The sequence below is a fragment of the Gossypium arboreum genome, chromosome 6 (assembly GCF_025698485.1).
Source record: "Gossypium arboreum isolate Shixiya-1 chromosome 6, ASM2569848v2, whole genome shotgun sequence".
Lineage (NCBI taxonomy): Eukaryota > Viridiplantae > Streptophyta > Magnoliopsida > Malvales > Malvaceae > Gossypium > Gossypium arboreum.
Genome location: NC_069075.1, coordinates 109780507 through 109800920, shown reverse-complemented (window position 1 = coordinate 109800920; position 20414 = coordinate 109780507). Strand labels below are relative to the sequence as shown.

The 20414-nt window shown below is 29.6% G+C and overlaps 2 protein-coding genes across 5 annotated transcripts; both read right to left on the bottom strand.

The window, feature by feature from the left end:
• Positions 1-903: 903 nt before the first annotated feature.
• Positions 904-7469, bottom strand: LOC108484576 (NADH dehydrogenase [ubiquinone] iron-sulfur protein 7, mitochondrial). Its single transcript, XM_017788403.2, is given in 3 exon segments — positions 904-1342; positions 1344-1425; positions 6986-7469. Coding segments are annotated over 3 exon segments (618 nt in total). The 5' UTR covers positions 7369-7469; the 3' UTR covers positions 904-1189.
• Positions 7470-10531: 3062 nt separating this feature from the next.
• Positions 10532-17339, bottom strand: LOC108486387 (serine/threonine protein phosphatase 2A 55 kDa regulatory subunit B beta isoform-like). 4 transcript variants are annotated; one of them, XM_053029762.1, is made up of 17 exons: positions 16749-17339; positions 15675-15778; positions 15447-15545; positions 15211-15330; positions 14853-15038; positions 14621-14712; positions 14214-14332; positions 13769-13892; positions 13512-13635; positions 13287-13355; positions 13082-13173; positions 12915-12992; positions 12718-12785; positions 11378-11643; positions 11035-11069; positions 10795-10908; positions 10532-10667 (listed from the first exon to the last, which is right to left on the bottom strand). In XM_053029762.1, exons 1-14 carry the CDS (start codon positions 16861-16863, stop codon positions 11501-11503), a joined length of 1533 nt encoding a protein of 510 aa, XP_052885722.1. In that variant the 5' UTR covers positions 16864-17339; the 3' UTR covers positions 10532-10667; positions 10795-10908; positions 11035-11069; positions 11378-11500. The 4 variants fall into 4 exon arrangements, with proteins under 4 accessions (XP_052885722.1, XP_052885719.1, XP_052885720.1 ...); XM_053029759.1 differs by having other exon boundaries at positions 10795-11643; XM_053029760.1 differs by having other exon boundaries at positions 10532-11081.
• Positions 17340-20414: the final 3075 nt, after the last annotated feature.

Below are 20414 nucleotides of genomic sequence, written 5' to 3'. Positions count from 1 at the left end.
AATTAAAAATAAAAGGATTAAATTTAAAATGTGTAAAGAGTACAATGATCAAGACCATAATTAAACCTTTAATAATTACGATTGAATCAGTTTTATAAATTTTATATATTTTAATTATTTATTCAAGGATTTAATCACTATTTGAGGCATGAACTTGACAACAACTCCTACATAGGGTTTGAATTTTTTTTTGTTCAAGTTAATCCCTAAACTTTATAATTATTATTTTATTAGAACCTGAACTTGGTAATTGTTCTCACATTGGAGTTTGAACTCTTTTTTTTGTTCAAATTAATTCCTGAATTTGACAATTGTTCCCAAATTAAGACTTGAACTTGACAACTTATCTTACTTTGAGGCCTAAACTTTATGATTTTCAAGGAAATATCAAGAATTAATTTGGAGAAAAAAAATTCAAATCCCAATATGAGATTAATCGACAAGTTCAAAAACTAATTTGGACAAAAAAAAATTCAAATCCTATAAAAGAACAATTGCGAAGTTCAAAAATAATTTAGACAAAAAAATTTCAAAACCCTATATAAGAATATTGTCAAGTTCAAATATTAATTCGCATAAAAAAAAGTGCTAATGTGGTTTCACCTTTTAATTAATTATTGTAAAATGAATAATGAAATGAAGCGAAAATCAATAATTTGATATTAAAACAAATTGGATGAGTCCTCAACTTCAAGAAATGGGCGACATTCTATTTAATTTCCATTAAGCTCATTTTGTGGATTGTTTAAACAAAACATCACTAAGCTCCTTTAGTATTGATTTAACATTATTATTATTGTCGTTAATTTTTTAATTAAAAAATCATCATGTATTAGTTTTAAGAACACCTCAATTCCAAAAAAATAAAAATAAAAAATATTGAAAAAACAATCGACAAGCATCTTCCCACTTAACCAACCAACTTCTTAGTTGACTTCAAAATCACTTTCTAAAAACATTTTTCACAAGCTTAAACATTCTTTGATCAATAGCACAAGTAGTCAAATACAAGAAAAGAGTCACCAAAAACATGTAACACAAGCCTGATTTGTGGAAAACTCAAGCGGACATTATATTTAAAACCAGCTTAACAATCATCTCCATCTACATTTCATTTCAGCAGAGAACTAGTTTATTTGTTCTTAACAGTGGGGTCCAAAAAAGTAGTCCAGAAGCAACTTCTGATACTTTATTTGGACCACCAATGGAGGAAATCCTTGCGGCGGTTGATCTTTTTCTACAATTGAAGAACTCCGTACAGTAATGCCTCGGCAGTGGGTGGGCAACCAGGGACATAGATGTCAACAGGGACAATTCTGTCGCAACCTCTAACAACGGAGTACCGAGTAGTGGTAGTATCCTCCACCGTTTGCGCAACTTCCCATAGAAATAACCTACCTGGGCTCTGGCATTTGGTCGTAAACCCTGCAAAAATTACAATAGGGTGATCAAATTACCAAAGCTTAATCAAATTTGTACAACTGAAACAGGAAAATAACAGGAAACAGGAAGGAAGCAGTAGAGAGAAGAGAACGAACCAACAGCATTGGTAAAAAAATAAGGTGTTTATTTGGCACAACACGAGAGGAACAAATCAAAATGCCAAACCACCATTGAAACAACCTTTGCATAATTCACCATCACACATTAAGCCTATGGTCCTAATCAGACTCAACCACGACTCAAATATGACAAGCTCTGCCAAGGTATTATGTAGCTTTTTACGACTAGACACACGAGAAACTAGTTATATAAAAGTTCAATAGAGCAAACATCAATGTTAAGTAATCTGTTTATAATTTGTAAACCTAACTACTAACATAACAAACCAGGTAGATCACACAAACTTATTCAAAACCATTCAAGGTAGCTCCATATTGAACTTCAGGCTTTACAATTAAAACTTTAAAATCAATGTTCAGCCAACCAAGATAAGGGTTTGAAAGATCACAGATAAAAATTGTTGTAATCATAGTTCTTCATCTTCTTGACTCTAGAACAATTTCCTCAAAATCAGAAGGAAGCTGAAAAGTTCAATAGACTAATACAAAGCCGGAGTAGCAACCACAATGTTTTATGTAAAGAAGCACGAAGATGGCAATGTATAGACTGAATAAGAAACAAACTCAGGTGGATTTCATATCATTCTTATTTTATTTACCATATTCCCAAATAAAAATCCGTAAATTCAGATATTGTAACACCCCTAACCCGTATCCGCTGCCAGAATAGGGTTTCGGAGCATTACTACCATTTGCAGATCACTTAAAAAAATTTTAAATACTTATCGATTCAATGCATCATAAAAATAAATATATTACCATTCAATCAACAGTTTAGCACTTGTATTAGCATTAAACAACAACATTGCTAGTATACTTGCACATATCTCATATAAATTCAACATTAATATATCTATTTCCTCGACATATCGCACTTGAGTTTAATAATAGTCTCAACTTACATAATTTCTTTCTATTAGCATATCAAAGTTAATCATATATGTACATGTCATGAAACATATCATGCTATTACCGTTTCTTCATAAGCATATATCATTCATTTCATTATATCAATATTTCATGATCCATCATTTCCATATATTTTATGTATATTTATTCCGGTAATAGCTTATATCTTAACATAAATTATATTCTATGTACTTATACTTATTTCGTTTATCTATCTTCATAATTATTTCATACAACTATTTTGTACATATATTTCCATATGATCAGTTCTTGTAAACATTTCACACAACCATTTCATATAATCATTCGTCATCTGATACATATTACCTAAATATCAATTGTTCAACAGATGTCATAGCGTCTCCCATCCACGGCCTTATTTATCTTTGACATGATGTCATAGTGTCTTTCAACTATGGTTTTACTCATTTTCTGTCATGTTACCATGGTATCTTTCAACCATGGTCTTGTTCATTTTATATCACGTTGCCATGGTATCTTTCAACCATGATCTTACACATTTCATATCAGGTTGCCATGGTATCTTCCAACCATGGTCTTACACATTTCATATTGCCATGGTATCTTTCAACCATGATCTTACACATTTCATATCAGGTTGTCATGGTATCTTCCAACCATGGTCTTACACATTTCATATCAGGTTGTCATGGCATCTTTCAACCATGGTCTTACACATTTCATATTAGAGAGCACACTCCCGCGAACCTCATCCTTAAAGTGGGATTACCAGTCCAGGCTAAATCCCCTGTAATATAAACTCATAGAGTATTGTCGGGATTACCAGTTCAGGCTAAATCCCCTGCAACGACAATTACTCTAATAAGCTTGGATCTGAATTACCAGTCCAGGCTAAATTCAGACCCAAATTCGGATTACCTGTCCGGGCTAAATCCATTTTACATATATTCTTCGGGAGGGCTATATCAAGATAAGATCACCCGTCCAGGCTAGATCCTTTTTACCGTCAATTCTTTTTTAGAGATCCATCAAAATTTCCTTTCATTTAACCAGGATTTCTTCCCCTTTTTATCAAATATATCAATGTTTCATTAATTTTCATACAATGAACATTCAAATCATATTCACATCAATAACATACAATCTTAAGCATTTAAGAATATAATTCAAGTTACACGAACTTACCTCATTGCTTGTCTGTGTTTATAATTTCATTAATCCGATATCTTTTCTTTTTCACGATCAAGTCTCATATTTGAGTCGTCCGGATCTTTATAAATAAATTTGATCATCATTTTCATTCATTTCATATTCTAATGCATTTAATTAATGCTCTAAGCAAAATTACCATTTTGCCCTAAACTTTAATTAATGACGATTTCATCCTTAGGGTCGGAAAATAAAATTCTTGCAATTTAATCCTTATTTCCAGCTATTATTCTCATATATATTGATAACAGTCCATGAATTCTATAAAATATCAGAATTTTCCATAATTTCAAACACTTTTCAATTTAATCCCTAAAACATGTTTTCCCCCGATCTTGAACTAAATTAATAATTTCATTTAAATTTTGTTATTTAAATAATAAAATAATCCATTTCATGCAATTTGGTCATTTCTGATATTTTTAAAAAATTGCCCATAAAGTTTTACTTTTATTCAATTTAGTCCCTAAGCCTAAAATATACAAATTAGCCATGCTAGATGAATATTCATACATATTTTTCCTCCTCCTCCTCTCCATTCCACATCCTTAATGTAGATAACACACTTGCAAGTAACATTATCCATAATTTTTATCATTTACTTTTATGAATATTCAAGCTGTCTATCTGCGTCATAGTCACTAAATTATTTATATCTGGAGCTATAGAACTCCAAATTAAGATCCGCTAATTTTCCCTGAAACCAGACTCATATATATTCTTACCATAAATTTTTCAGAATTTTTGGTTTAGCCAATAAGTACAGTTTATTCTTTAAATTCATCCCTATTCTGCTGTCTGACAATTCCGACCCTTCTTCACTAAAATTAATTATCTTCTGATGTAACTCGGATAATATTCCGTTGATTTCTCCTGAAAATAGACTCATTAGGGATTATAAAAATATAACTTTAAGCCTCTAATTATTTTTCTCCAATTTTTGGTGATTTTCCAAAGTCAGAACAAGGGAACCTGAATTCATTCTGACATTGTCTCACAAAATTCATTATATTTCATAATTTACAATTTAATTGCTTACACCGTTTCTTCTATAAGAAACTAGATTCAATAAGCTTTAATTCCATATTTTATTCATCCTCTAATTCAATTTTTACAATTTTTGGTGATTTTTCAAACTTATACTACTGCTGCTGTCCAAAATAGTCTTAGTGCAAAATGTTGATTTTCTACTTTTAATTTCAATTTAATCCTAACTAAATTCACTTACTTTTCTATCTTAATTCATACTTTATTTTTACTCAATTTTTAACAAAACTTAGACATAATTATCTATTTTTCATCATAAAACCATAATTTCGAAATCTTTCAATTCAGTCCTTAAAGCATAAAATTTATGAATCACTTTACAATTCAATCCTTATTTTATTTCTAACTTGAATTTCTATCAATTTAGCCCTTAATTCATCTTTTTGTTCAACTTAATCAACACATAAAAATTCATTAGCTTCCTAACTTTTGATATAATTCATGTAGTACTCTTCTCTAGAGTTCCATAAACATCAAAATTGGAAGAAAAGTGATCAAATTGACTTACCTAGTAAAGCTTAAGGCTTCAAAAAACCCCAATTTTCCTTTTATTTTTCTTTCCTTCCTTTCTTTCCCCTGTTTCGTCTCATTCTCTGTTTCTTTTTCTTTCTTTTTCTTTTGTTTTACTTTATATATATATATATATATATATATATATATATAATAACAATAATAATAATGACTTTATTAAATATCTACTTAATATCAAATATTTATTTTACACTTGGGCATACATATATTATTACATTTGTATTTCATCCTCACCATACACTTGTCATTTTACATTTATTTATCATATAAATATATTATAATATAATTATTTATTTAATAAATATCTTTTACTAAATAATAAATATCCATTTAATATCAAATACATATATTACAAATGTATGTATTTTTTATTAATACATTTGTACCAAATCATTACCATACACTTGTCTTTATTTAATCTATTCATCATATAATATCAATTTAATAATAATAAAGACATTAATTATTTACTTAAATAATAAGTAAATACATACATGTATTACAAATGTATGTATAATACTTATTACACATGTATTTTATTTTTGCCATACACTTGGCACTCCTTTGGCTTATTTATTTATTTAGTCCTTTCAATTTTTTATCCTATAATTAAACTTTCACACTTCATTCAATTTAATCCTTTTATCTAATTATCTTTATTTAAGCTAATTTGCTTCATTAAACTTTAATTAATCACTCTCTTAACTTCGTAAATATTTATAAATATTTACGAATCTATTTTTCAAAAATAGAGACCCGAAAATGCACTTTTTTGATAACTGTAAAAATTTTCATGGTATTAATCTTTCAGTATTTGAAATTTGCTCCCAACTTGAATAAAAGGAAAGAGTTAGCATCATTGGAATTCAGTCACAAATCAATTTATAATTTTACATGATTAAAAAGATAGGATCATCTAAATATTTCCTTGACAAATGGAGTTCTCATGAATTAAAAATTGCAATTAAGCCTGTATTAATTAGCCCAAAAATGTAACAATGAGATAAAACAATTGTTTGGACTCCACAAAAAAGAAAAACTAAGGAGCTTCCAAACCTAAAATATAGAGATGGAAAGAAAAGGACTATTAAATTCTTAGATTGCTGTTGAAATATGCTGCAAATCCCTGTATTTGAATGAATTTGAGACTTTATTCATTTACCTACAAAATTGAAAATTAAATCTCTTACCTTTTTATTTAAAAATCCTAATATAGTTTCCTTTCCTATCAAAACTTACCATCAATCCACTCATATTATGAACTTAACAACCATACTAAATTACAATAAAATACAATCAAAACCCGTCGGAATCAATCATTACAAGTACTAATTGGAATCAAATCGACAAACCAGAACACCCACACGCATGGTAGGATAAAAGTAAACTTAATCATTTACTTAAAACATAGAAATTAAATCTCTTAATTTTTATTTAAAAATCCTAATCAAATTATTGATAATTTTCATCAAATTTTACAATCCATACACCCATACTATAATTTCATAAGCAAATTGAACTCAAACTAACAAACTAAGTACACCACATGATAGAATTTGAAACTAGACCTCAAATTTCCCGATACCTTGCCATTAAGCCGCCTCATAGGCACTTACTATAATTTAAATAGTAATAGAATTTTTTTAAAATTTTTAACGTTTTAAATCTCAAACATTATCAAACTACAAAGGCAACAGATTTTGAGCTAAATAAAATACTAAGAAAGAGATGAGATTGTAACATACTTGCGGAGAGCAGGGGCCATTTTATTAGTGAGAGTGCCAGCAACGATCATGCAATCGGATTGGCGAGGGCTAGGCCTGAAAATGACACCAAAGCGATCGAAATCATAGCGAGAAGCGCCGGTGTGCATCATTTCAACAGCGCAGCAAGCAAGGCCAAAGGTCATGGGCCAGATGGAACCACGACGGGCCCAGTTCAAGAGGTCATCGACCTTGGAGATCACGTATTCGGCGGTCTTGGAGATGCCAGGGGGAGGACCGGGGGTAGAAGGAGGAGGAGAAGGGCGAATATAAGTGGTTGGGGTGGCGGAGGAGAAAGAGAGAGCCCGCTGTGCAAAGAGGAGGTGGGGGAGGCGATTGGCGGTGGCTCGGGTGATTAGGGACATGGGTCGGTGAGTTTTAGAAATTTGGGAGAGCTTTGATTCGGTGACAATTCTCAATTCTGGGCTCACGTTGCTGCTGCTGCTTATCGTTTGGTTTTAGTAGTTGTTTGAATTTGTTAGCAAGCACGCCTGGGCTGGGCCGGGCTAGTCTCGGATCCGCTAGGAAAGGTGGAGAGGTTAAATTTATATAATTTTATATTTATTGATTTCTTTATAAAAATACTAAATATTAAAAAGTTACTAATTTTTATAAAATTATTAATTTAAAAATAATTACTGAATTTCTTATCATGTAAATTACTAAAATTCTTATAAAATTATTAAATCTCCTACAACTTTGTAATTTTTATTTATTTTTGTATTTTTATAGCTACAAGTACCGTCATTTGCCTTATAATCTGAGTATTTCTCAGGCCGAAAGTAATATTCAAAGTGAAATTATCTCAACCAATTTCTTATCTAAATCTCTAACAAAAATTTCCATATATTTTAAATAAAATAAAAGCTTCAAACTATTATTTTTGCATTTTTTTAATCTTATAAACTAACATTTTATTTAATTAATTACTTATATTTCAAATTTTGTATAATTATTGTATTCACATAAAAATAAAAAATTATTTTTATAAATTTCATAAAAGGAAAAATTAGCATTTTGTAAAAGATTAAGAGAAAGTAAAATCTTAATATTTACAAGTAAAATCTTAATATTTACTTGTAGTGTGTGTGTTTTTTTTTTAACTTTTTTAAGTAAAAGTACTTGTTGTGAAGTAGAGAAGGGAACGTAAAGAAATATTTAAATTTATTTTATTATTGAAATAAAAAATAGACATAAAATATATCATTTTAATTTTTTCAAAAACATACAAAAAGGTTTTTTCCACTTATTGCTTATTTGAGCTAGCATTTTTACCAGGAGCAGTGGTTTCTTGAATTTATTTGATTGAGTGGAAAAATAATAAGATAGAAAGAGAAAATGTAAAAGTGTAAAAAGAAACAAAAAAGAATGATTGGTTGAAAAGAAAAGTGAGGAAATAAATAAGCGAGATTCAACTTTTCATTTTAATGGATAAAAGCAAATTCTCTTAAATTATAATGATAAAAATGATAGAAAATAGAAGAAATGTGCATATCAATTCAAAATTACGCATTTTTCAAAAGTTTCATAATTTTTCCTCTTATTTTTAACAATACCAAGCAATAGCAGAAAAAAAAACATTTTTTAGAAAAGAAGAGAATAAATTTCCCATTTTATACCACATATCCTATTATTGATACCAAAAACAAAATGATTTTAGAATTTTTAAAAATCAATTTTTTTAGAAATTCACTTTTAATAAGATTTGAGTATTTTTTTAATTCTCTCACCTTTCGTATTAAATATAAATATGAAAAGATAAATTATATTTTTCAAATTTCTTGTTTTGAATTCCTTCAATTTTCCATTTTCCACCCTTTCCACCCTACTTTATTCCAAGTCTTTTGGTTGAATGGGAATGGAAACATATTGTCCTTGTATGTGCTGCAAACGCTAGCAATGCTTGTACAAAAAGGCCAGAGGCACGAAATGTACATTTTACTGTTTGGTTGAAATTAGACTTAAAACCATAAATTATTATTTAAATTACACAATTTTTTAAATATAATGAAATTAATATTTATTTATTTTTATTATAAATGATACTTAATTTATACTTCATTATTCTAAGAAGTAATTTTAATAACCATATAATTTGAGTAGCACTTAAGAAAAAAATAGTTAGATAAACTACACTTAAAGTCACTAAACTATTAGTAAATTTATGTTTTGGTCACTCAATTTAAAAAAGTTATAAAAGCGGTCACTAAATTATTCACAAAAAATTATTAAATCACTGTGATGTTAAAATCATTGTTGTATGATATTCTCTATTTGCATCTCTTGTGCCAATCAAAAACTCACACTCTTATTTTTTTACAGTTTAATTTTTTTCATGAAACAACTTTGAACATCACATATCTAGAAACCAAAATCCAATTAACTTTCTTCTCCAATATTCGACATTGACCATCAAATCTATTCAGATTTAAGGTAAGTTATACTAATTGATGGGTACTGATCTACCGTACCAATCGCCAAATCATCACTTAAAACTCGTTAGCTGAACTTTTTTAAAAAAAACTTACCAACCAGTGACTTAAATAATAACTTCTGAATAATTCAATAATTTAAATGAAAACTTTCAAATAATTCATTGATCATTTTGTAACTTTTGAAGTTGAATGATTAAACATAAACTTACTAATAATTTAGTAACTTTAGATTTAATTTACCTAAAACAGTTTAAAGACTAAGATGTAAAAAGACATAATTTAAATAGTATTTTGTGGTTTAAACCTCAAAATTATTATATTCTAGTAATATTTATTTAGTTATATAATATATAAGCTTTTAATATATAATTTAAGCCCCATTTGGGGTTTAAGCCTCAAAATTGTTATATTTTAGTAATATTTATTTAGTGATACGAGCATAAAAAGTTTCATTCTTTTAATAATGAAACTAAAAAGAATACTTAACTATACGATCCTTTCTTGCATGGGCCCAACTTGCCTAAAAAAACATGTATTTGTTTTGGGTAAATAAGATTAATGCTTTACTTCTTATTACTGATTATCATAAATTTAAAAGGACACTAGATACACTCAGATATAAAATTATTAGCAATAGAAAAAGAACTTTTATTGACTTGAAGCTCACATACCCAACTTCAAAGAAAAAACTTATCAAACCAAAAACTTACCTAATGACTTAAATAATAACTTTCATAATAACTTTCATGAAAACTTTTTAAAGTTGAATGATAAAGTATAAATTTATTAATAATTTCATAACCTTAAATATAATTTATCTAAGATAAGTTTAAAGACAAAAAAAGAAGAAGATATATTTTAAGTACCAGTAATATATAAACTTTCAATATATTTAATTACAGCCTGCAATATTTATTTATTCATTATATTATATAAGATCTCGCAATTTCAATAGATAAATTATATTTACAAAAGAAAACATTACGGAAAAAATAACTTTAATTGAAATTATACTTTAAGTTCAAAGATAAAAAGACACTCTATATGGCATTTGATATTTTGTAAAAAATGATTTTAATCATTTTCAACTGAATTAATATCAAGAACTAAAATATAATATAAAATCATAAATAAATAACCCGGGAGATAACGTGGGTCAGACAGAGAATGGTTTTTAACGAGAGCTTCTACTTCATCCCAAAACCAACAGAAAACAGCAAATTCTATGGCTACGGAGGAAGAGAAAGGAAAATAGTTAGAAATTAAAAGAACAATAATCACAACACAAATTAAAGTTGAAATAGTACAAGATTTAAGCACAAAGGGCTAAAATTATATCAAAGAGATTTGATGCACCTGTATAGCTCTTTTTTCCCCTTGGAATTTGGGTTTAAGATCCCCATTGGTCTCCAAAACCCAGCAACATTTTCCTTGTCATCGCCATTGCCATTTCCAGCATAATTAGAAAAGCTGTTGTTTAAGTGTAGACGGAGTGCTAATCATCATATTTTCTCCCACTAAACAAAGTCAGACTGGGAATACCACTGTGTCTATCCCTATAAAGAATATTAAATGTGTATGAAAGGACCAATTTACCTCCTCCACAAATCAACAACAGCAACATTGGACTTCTGGTGTTGGAACTTGGAAGATAGACATGATAGAAAGTTAGCTTAAATATAACAAAAGGTCCCCAAACTAAAACCAAATGATCATTCAAGCCCACATCATTTTATTGCAGTTAATTAAAATTTCAAACATCTATCAAATTGAGCCCTAGATTAGAGGTGTCATCAGTTTCCATCCAATCTAGAGGTCAATTAAGTAAAAATAGATGTTTAATTGATTGTAATAAAATGATAGGGGCTTGGACAATTATTTAATTTTAATTGAAGAGATTTTTTTTTATACTTAAGCCTAGAAAATTTCAATAAATCACCAAGAGTATTGTGATAAACCGCTGCAGCTTCAGCGTCATTAATTAGAGAGGAAGGCGCAAAGCAAAAAGCAATCAGCAAAAGCCCTGCCCGGGAAAAAAAACATTAGCTCCATTGGATCATCTTCACGCATAGTACATGTATAGACTGTTTGATGCGGCACAAGCGATGGAGTTTTCAGTTGGATGCCATGCTAGGTGTAGCAACTTTGTTGTGAAATCAAAAGTATTTCCATTTGCATCAACTGCTGAGTTATCTGCTCCTTTCCCTAAAAAATGAGACGAGATATGGATAGCTGAAAAAGATGTGAAACAAAGCTCAAGTATAGCCATAGGGTGTAATCGAGCCAAGCTGAGCTTGAGCTCGACTCAAAACTCGGTTCAAGCTTAACCGAACCCTATCATTTGAGCTTGAACTTGGCTTGAAAAAAAATCAAATTCTTTGAGCTCAGCTTGATTAAACTTGTTTACACAATTTATATACTCGAGATTGAGTCCAAGCTCGTTTCATATACAAATTTTATCTTAAAATAATGAAATATGAAATGCTAAGAATTCATGGGAAAAAGGATTAGCAATCAGTGTTCAAACCGAAGTTATTATATACATTACTAGTCAGTGTATTGACAAAGATTTTTTCCCTGGAATTACCAGAACTACAATAAATAGTTGAAACCAAACCAAAGCTACATAAAAAAGTGAAAGCAAAAACACAAAATACAAATAACAAAAGCAAAATACAAAGTTGAAATCAAATCTGAGTATCAGCAAAACAAAACCCAGATCTGAAAATATAAGAGCTTAAGAAAAAGAAAGGAAAGAAAGTAAATCATTGTAAATAGCAGCAATCAGTATTCAAATTTCAAAAGTAGGAGACGCAGACTTGTTGAGAAGAAAAAGAGGTGTTACAGGGGAATGAAAAAATGACAGATAGCTGTTAAAGGAAAAAATAGTGAAAAAACGTAGGGTCTGGATTTTAAGTGCATATATATGGGGTAAGATACTAATTTAATTATAAAATTTAAAATATATATAGTATAAATAAAGCTCTGATTAGGCTAGCGAGCAGCTTGAATTGAGTATTAACAAAATTCAGTTCGCTCAAGCTTGACTCAACAACAACTGAATCAAGTTAGAAATTTCTTTTTCAAGTGGAAGTTGAATAGCTTGCGAGTATAAGTGTCTCACTTACAGAAGTCAAAAACAATTGTTTGGAAATTGGATACTTTGCGGGAAAAAAAGAAGGCTATAATCCTAATTCACTAATGATCAAGCAAAATCACAAATCGATGATTAATACATCTCAAACTTTTTGGATTCTAAGAACAATGTGAAATGCATACCTCGTCTAACAACACCAGAAGGACTACCAAGAGATCTTGAAGGTCTTGATGCTGTCAGACCTTGTCTTCTGGAAATTCATTACAAAAATAAAAATGTCATTCTTTTGATTCAGGATTTTCCAAACCAAGAAAGGTCAAACAAGTTCCTTTAAAAGCTACTCAAATCATTCCACCTACAACAGAATATTGGAACATACCTCATGGGGTTTTTGTTGGCTTCCAGTGTTGTTGCTTCCTTGCTACCTTCAGAACAACCAAACACCCGAAACAGATTGCTGGAATAACAGAAACCACTAGTTTATGTATCGTCCAGGTCCTGGCATATTTGACTCTTTATTTGAGATAATAAAAAGAAAAACTGTACCTGTAGGAACCAGTAGCCACTCGAAGTCCATCTCCACTTAGACAACACTCAAATTTATCAAAGATGGAATCATTTTCATACAAATCACAAAGCTGCTCAAGGTCCCAAAATAATAACAGAAAAACATCCATCATACGGGTATATATAGGGTCTCTTTTTAAATAGTATCTAAACAAAATAGAAGAGCCTTAGAAGTACACATTACCTTAGGCCTAAGGTATTCATGAACTTGGAAGGTTGCAACTGGACCAGAATCCATATTTATGTCCCACAGCTGACACAAAGAAAACCTTGTTACCAAACAATAGAAAAGGAGGAAGGAGAAAACAAATATAGAAACTCAGCTTTTATGCAAGCATCAGATGCCTACGACACAAGGGCAAAGTGTTATTCAAGAGGAGAAGAATTAATTCCATAAAAACATATCAACCTTAAGGGTCAAGTAGTCACGACTTAGTATGTGTCTTCCATCCTTGGCAAACTTGATGTCTGAGATTGATGCTATGATATCTGTGAAAAAAGACCTGGAGCCTGGAGCTTCTTGTTCCTCAAACCTGTACCATCAAGAAACTTCAAAAACCAGATAAAAGAATACAAGGAAATGCGACAGAAGTATCATACAGCAAAAGATGACAGTTAAAATGATAAATCAACCAAGAAAAAACAGAAATACCACGGGTCACTTACAATTTAATGTGGATATCACACAACGCAGACTGTCGCATATCAACAAGACGAATTGAACCCTTTGAACTACTGTAAGCTAACATATTACAGTGTATAGGATGAAATTCTGCCGAAGTTATCACCTCTGCAAGTATATACTCAAGCAAATGAATCATGCAAACATGAAAAATACATAAGAGTATTATATTTTACAGAGAAAAACCCATAAATTGATAAGAGTAACATTGTGAAACTCAAAGAGTGAGATGATGATAGTCAACTAGGAAAAATAGCAGGGTGTAGAAAAGAGGAAGAAATTTTTGCAGATGGATAACCAAAAACAGAAGGAAAGCAAGAAGGATTAGGATAACAGAAAGAACAGACCTATCAACCCATAAGCAATAAAGGAAATGTATAAAATAAATACATAAATCCATAATGTCCAATTAGAAAACTGATTCCCCACCAGTCAAATCCTCCATGTTTGCAGGTTTCACATCAACAATGTTAAAACTTTGGTTGCTAATTTCCAGGTTCCAGAGATTAATTCGCAGGTCGTCAGCCGAAATAAAAGTTTCACCATCACTACAAATAAAGAAGAAAGGAATAATAAGTATTTCATAAAATCATGAGCTAGCTTTGAAGACGAAGTATTTCAGGTTCAAAAGTTGAGAAATTACTCTCCCAGTTTATGATCTTTCTAAATGCACTCCCCACCTCCCAACCAACAGACAGCAAATGTAAACAATTCAACTCAAGAAAGTAGAAACTCAAAGGAAAATAAAACAAGATATACATCATAGTCCATATACAAGGAATAAGAGGGAGATGGGGGCCAGTTGTGGCTAAAATCAATCAAATAAGTATATAGACCTGTTATTGGATATGGAATTAATATGATAGTCATGCGCATGAGAATATATTCTTCGACATCTGGCCATAAGTTTTGTCTCAAGAGTAGTTACCTAATTACAACATAAGCACTATGTGTCAGATCAACAAACCATATAAACAACAATTTGGCGGATCAGACACAGCCTAAACATTAAAAAATGACAAAAATAACATAATAAGTTCTTAAGTATTCATGATAGACAACAACTACCATAGGCAAACGCAAAGATGGCAAACCCCCATTTGGCAATGAAAAGTCATTGCTTGTACATCCTCCATTTGCCATGTATTGTTTGGAGCTTGTTGATATACTTGAACCAACAATAGGACCATTTCCCATGGCTTTGGTGGAATCCACATTCAAGTCACATACTTTTTTGACCTGCTTCTCTTGTACCTGTCCAAGTTTGAAATGACATTAGAAAGACCAACCGGATAGCAAGGTTAGATGAGTAAATTTGTTGTACTGCCACTTTTGGGACATAAATGTTGGAAAAAGACAATAAACACTAATCTGTGTACAACTTTATAATTGTAAAATCTAGGATATAAAAGATGCCTTTACCTACCTTCCAGAACTTGATTGTTTTGTCATTTGTCGACAAAAGAGAAAGAGCACCATAAGCCGACTGGCACCACCTAATTTTGTTAATTTTCTCCTCAATTTCCAAGCTCTTGAGGTAGTCAAACTGTATTAAACCAATATCGTAGACATTTCAATGAAATTCAAGTCCAGAAATATTTTAGCATGTAAACAGTAAACCCAAACATTCATTATGTTTCTGGCATAACCAAACACAAATACCTCAGGTTCATGGCTCTGAAACTCTGTTTTATAGCGAAATAAAGGGTGCCTATTAATTGGATAATCCATCTTCTCTAGATCTCTCCGTTGCCCAACATGCTACACATTATTCAGTTTTGTCAAAGAACAAACCACAAAAGATGAGAACAGAACACTGGAGCAACACAGTGAGTGAAACAAACAACACAGCTTCAGAAATATAAAAGAAGGAAACAGTCAGCAACATACATCTAGAGTGTCTGTCCTTTCAAACAAAACCACCCGACCTCCTCGATCTCCAGTAGCAAGGTGATCTCCAGTTCTATTAAATTCAATAGCGGAGATGATATCAACTGAAAAAAAGAAGCACCATGTAATGAAGCGAGCAGAGGAATCAGAAATGCAGGACAAGCAAGTACCAAGTACATCATACCCATAACTGTTTACTTCACACAAGCAGAATCACCAAGCAAAGAGCATCAGGGAGAATTATATCACCAAATATCAATTTAATCCCTCCTAGCATTGAGGACAATGAAAGGAAGGTGTCGTAAAGAGCAAACTTAATAACAGCGCAGCTGAAAATGCTTCACACAAAGATATTATATGTTTCCCACAGGACAAAAACAACAGTAATTCATGGACCTAGTCACTTACATGGAAAGATTCTAAGTCGGACAATTTGATTAGTTCACTTGGACCTTTTTCCATTTTCTACAACTCCTCCGAGATGAGAGACATAATGCAATAAACGCTAGTATACTTTGACAATGACCATGTTAGTCCAGAAATCACAACCTAAAGTCAAGTGCATCAATCACGCAAGCAAACTCAGTCACTTGCCACCAAAGGCTTGTTAAATACCTTTTTTCCCTTTCTTTTTTTGTGCACCAAACTCCAAGACCCTAGTAATTAGAACAACTTGCGGAAAACAACGGCCAAGCATATATGAAATAATATTTTATTGATTAATTATTTCAATCATTTAGTCAATAACAACTAACCTCAGCTGAAACTCAAGCGATAATTATAAAACAGGAACAAATTGATAAACCACAACTTACACACCGTTGTTTCATACCACACTTTGAAACAGTTGTGAAGCTAGACCTAGATCCTAACATTATAATGCAATCCAGCCGAATGTTATATCAAATTGAAGTCACATATTACCAATATAAACAATCGAGAAAAGAAATAGCAATGAGGAAAAACGACTAAATAATAAAACTTGTAGCTATTTGGATTAAAAAAAATGAAACTCTAAAATCAATAATGAATAACTCTAAGAGAAACCGAATCGAATAAATCCAAATATTGTACCATCCTGTATTTCCTCTCCGGCAGTTCGCTCTCCGAACACCTGCGAGAATTTCCACTCCAGTGGTTGTGGCCCTCCCACCGGAGCCACGGCTGCTTCAGCGCCGCCGTTGTTCATCGTTGTCTCAAAAAAAAAAAACGATTCCACCTCACGAAATAAAATAAAAAGCAAACTCAATGCATCAACGAACCGATCTGGCACTCAGATTCACAACAAAACCGAAACACTTCATCGATTTAAAACAATCTCCATTTCAAAAATGCAAAGCTTCTCGATCGATCATCTATATATTCCACAAAGAAAATTCATCGGTGTTCCTTTATCACTCTTTTTTTTCTCTAACCGGTAATGAACATCGATTTGATATATTTTTAAACAAAAATAAACATCGACGAGATTCCACTCTATCTCCTTCAATTAAAACTTTCACAGTTTACTCTCTTATGTTTCTTTTAATTCGGGAGAGAAGAAAGAAAGAAAAATGTAAATTGGAGGATAATGACGAAGCTGGAAATGCGACGAAGCTTTTTGGCCGATAATTGGACCCACTCCCCTCTCTCCTCTTCTTTCTGGTCAATTTTTATGGAAGGTCCCTGTACTATGTTTTTTTTTAATATTAAGCACTTACTATGTGCTTTGATATTTTTATTTGTTTATGTTTTTAAAATGTGTATTTTCAATTTTGAAATGATTTTTTTATCAAATAATTTAAAAAATATTTTTGAAAAATATGACATCTATAAGTTAATATTTTATATAGTTTGATAAATATTATCATGGTTTGAACAAGATTAGAGAGATTGGAAAAAAATTAGATTCGTTTAAAATATAGATTGAACTTAGGCTTGAACATTTAATGCTAAAGTTCGATCCAACTCGATCTGGTTTTTAAGTTTGTAATGTTTTATATTATTTAACTTATAGTACAAAAAAATTAAATATATAATAATATATTATTATAATGTAAGCATTAAAAAATGTTAAGATAATTATATATAAAATTTTAATAAATAAAATATATGAAATTATTAAATATTAAATTGAAATGATATAAATATATATTTTAAAAATTAAAAAATTAAATTTAAAATAAGTTTGAGTTATCCATTTATAAATATAGGTGGATTTTAACAAAATTTAAGTCTCATATTTCGAGTTGAACCAGACTTAAGCAAGGATAAAATATGTTAATATCATATTTAGACTTGATCTATTAACACTTTTAATTTGAACCTATTTCATCTAGTTGTTAGACAAGAACTTTGACCACTACTTCAAACAAATTTTGATTTTTTTTAAACAATAACTAAGTGTATATATTACTATTGAAGTGTGCTTTTTAAATAATCAACATCAAATTATTTGACAAATTAATAATATAAAGTCTATTGTAAATCTAATTCTGAAAAAAATTCTCTAATTTTTAATATTTAGATTTTAGTCCATTTATTTTAGTTTTAAAATTTAGCTCTTTTACTATTTAAATTTTAAATTTGAATATAATTATTAACATCGTTAAAATTTTTAATTATTTCGTTGGTGCGATATTTTGAATAAAAAATTATTTAATAACTATATAATAAAAATAATATTATCATAAACTTGAAATTAACAATAAAATTTTAAGGTGTTACATTTTTAAATCTAACAAAGTAAAAAGACTGAATTCGTAAAGCATGTTTTAACTGAAATAAACATGGCAGAGGGACTCTTTTAGAATTTGACATATTCTTTTTCTGGATTATATTTTGGTGATTAATTTACCTGATTTGGAAATAGTCGATGGGAAACTATTCCTATTTGGTGATAAAACGACGTCGACTTTTGTTTTCTCAGCTTTATGGATGGGGTTGAGGGCATTGCTATGTTTAGCGTAGATTACAAGGCTCTCTCCTTTCTTTATTTTTAATTTCTGCTTTTCTTTAATCAATGGCCATAAGAAGAAAAACTCAAAAATAAAAAATATCAGCAGGAAGAATCTTCGTCTTTTGAAAGATCTTTTAGAATGGAACAAAAAATGTATGATTTATTTTATTGAAATTAACAAAAATGTGGAAAAAAATTTCTTTGTGTTTTTGAATAGGTAAAATGAGCTAAACATAATATTAGAAGGGTTCATGAGACAGGGCTGGGCCAAACTAAAGAATTATGCTGTTTGTTAAGTCAAGACCCCACTTGAGAAATAGGTTTAAATTTTTTTTTAAAGTTTGGTCCAGATAAAAATATTAAAATTTGGGTTCGACTCATTCGATTGTATTAATTCATTTATATAAATTTTAAATATACAATATATCAAAATACTAAAACATTAAAATAAATATTAAATATATATATACATAAATAACACTAAAATAGATACAACTTAACAAGTAAATACCTCTAAAATAATAACAAAATTAACAATAAAACTAGTGTTATAAAATATCCAAACAATATAACAAAATAGTAATAACATAATAGTAAAATGATAGCAAAATAAGGAGAAAACAACAAGAATATAACATTAAAATAACAAAAAAAGTAGTAGATTTGTTTGTCTTTCTGTGAATTCAGATCGGTTCGAGTCCGACCAAAAAAATGTCTTACCCGATGCCTGACCCATTTTTTAAACAAGCATTATTTTTTTTATCCAAACTCATTTATTGAGCTTATATTTTTGTCCAAAGCCTTTCACTTTTCAAACCGACTCGTGATCAATCTCAATTGATATTAACCAAAGGATTTGAGTTCAAACCCAGTATCGTTTTTCTAATTAAAGTATATAATATATCCTTTTACTTATCTAAACTGGTGTATTTCTTATAAGTTAAAAGCTTATTTATAATTCATTTAATTATATTTTATATTTAAATTAGTAAAAATAACTTAAAATATTATAAAAAATGAATAAAAGAAGTAAAATGTAAAAGAAAAGGTATAATCTTTGCTGTAAGTTATAAGATAAAGTTGATTTTGTCTAAAGAAGGTTAAAATATGAATGGAATATTTTCCTCTTTGGTAAACCATGTAACATTTATGAATGGAATCTGTGGAGCTGTTAAATGGCTGGAATATTTTACTTGTAATTTTCAAGAGACTTTGAATGAAAGGTATAGGACGGCATATGCTTTAGATAGCATTTAGGTTCTTTATTGAAAAAAAAATTAATTTATGTGCATTAGATGAGTGAATAAAACAATTATTCTATTATAATTTAGTGTTAATAAACTTTTAAAAATCAATTAAATCTTTTAAAATTTAAAATTAATTAAAAATTATAAAAATTATAACCAAAATTTATTAAAAGATAATTTTTATGAAAATAATAATATCAACCCAATAAAATAAAAGATTAGGGTCAATTTTTTTAAAATCTTATAACCATTAGATTTTAATGGGTCACTATTATTATTTTTAGTAAATTTTTATAAAATTTTAATGATTTTTAAATTAATTTTTAAATTTTAAAAGGGCTTAATTGATTTTTTAAAATTGTTACTAAGGCCTTTTGACTCTTTAACTTTATTAGTTTAAAATTTTCTAATTTACTTCTAATAGAAGAGTAGGGGTTGAATTGAATAAATATGTAAAAGTTGAGGGCTAAATTTGTTATTATACATTATATATATAAACACCAAATTTTAACAAATGGGTTATTTTGCTCACTCATCTAAGCCCAATTTCTTAGC

Coding starts and splice junctions, on each gene's coding strand:
- LOC108486387 (XM_053029759.1), bottom strand. CDS start 16,863: ATGAACAACGGCGGCGCTGAAGCAGCCGTGGCTCCGGTGGGAGGGCCA. Junction 15,331..15,446: donor TTCAGAGCCATGAACCTGAG/GTATTTGTGTTT, acceptor GGTTTAATACAG/TTTGACTACCTCAAGAGCTT. Junction 14,333..14,620: donor AATTCCATATCCAATAACAG/GTCTATATACTT, acceptor CTTTATTTGTAG/TGATGGTGAAACTTTTATTT.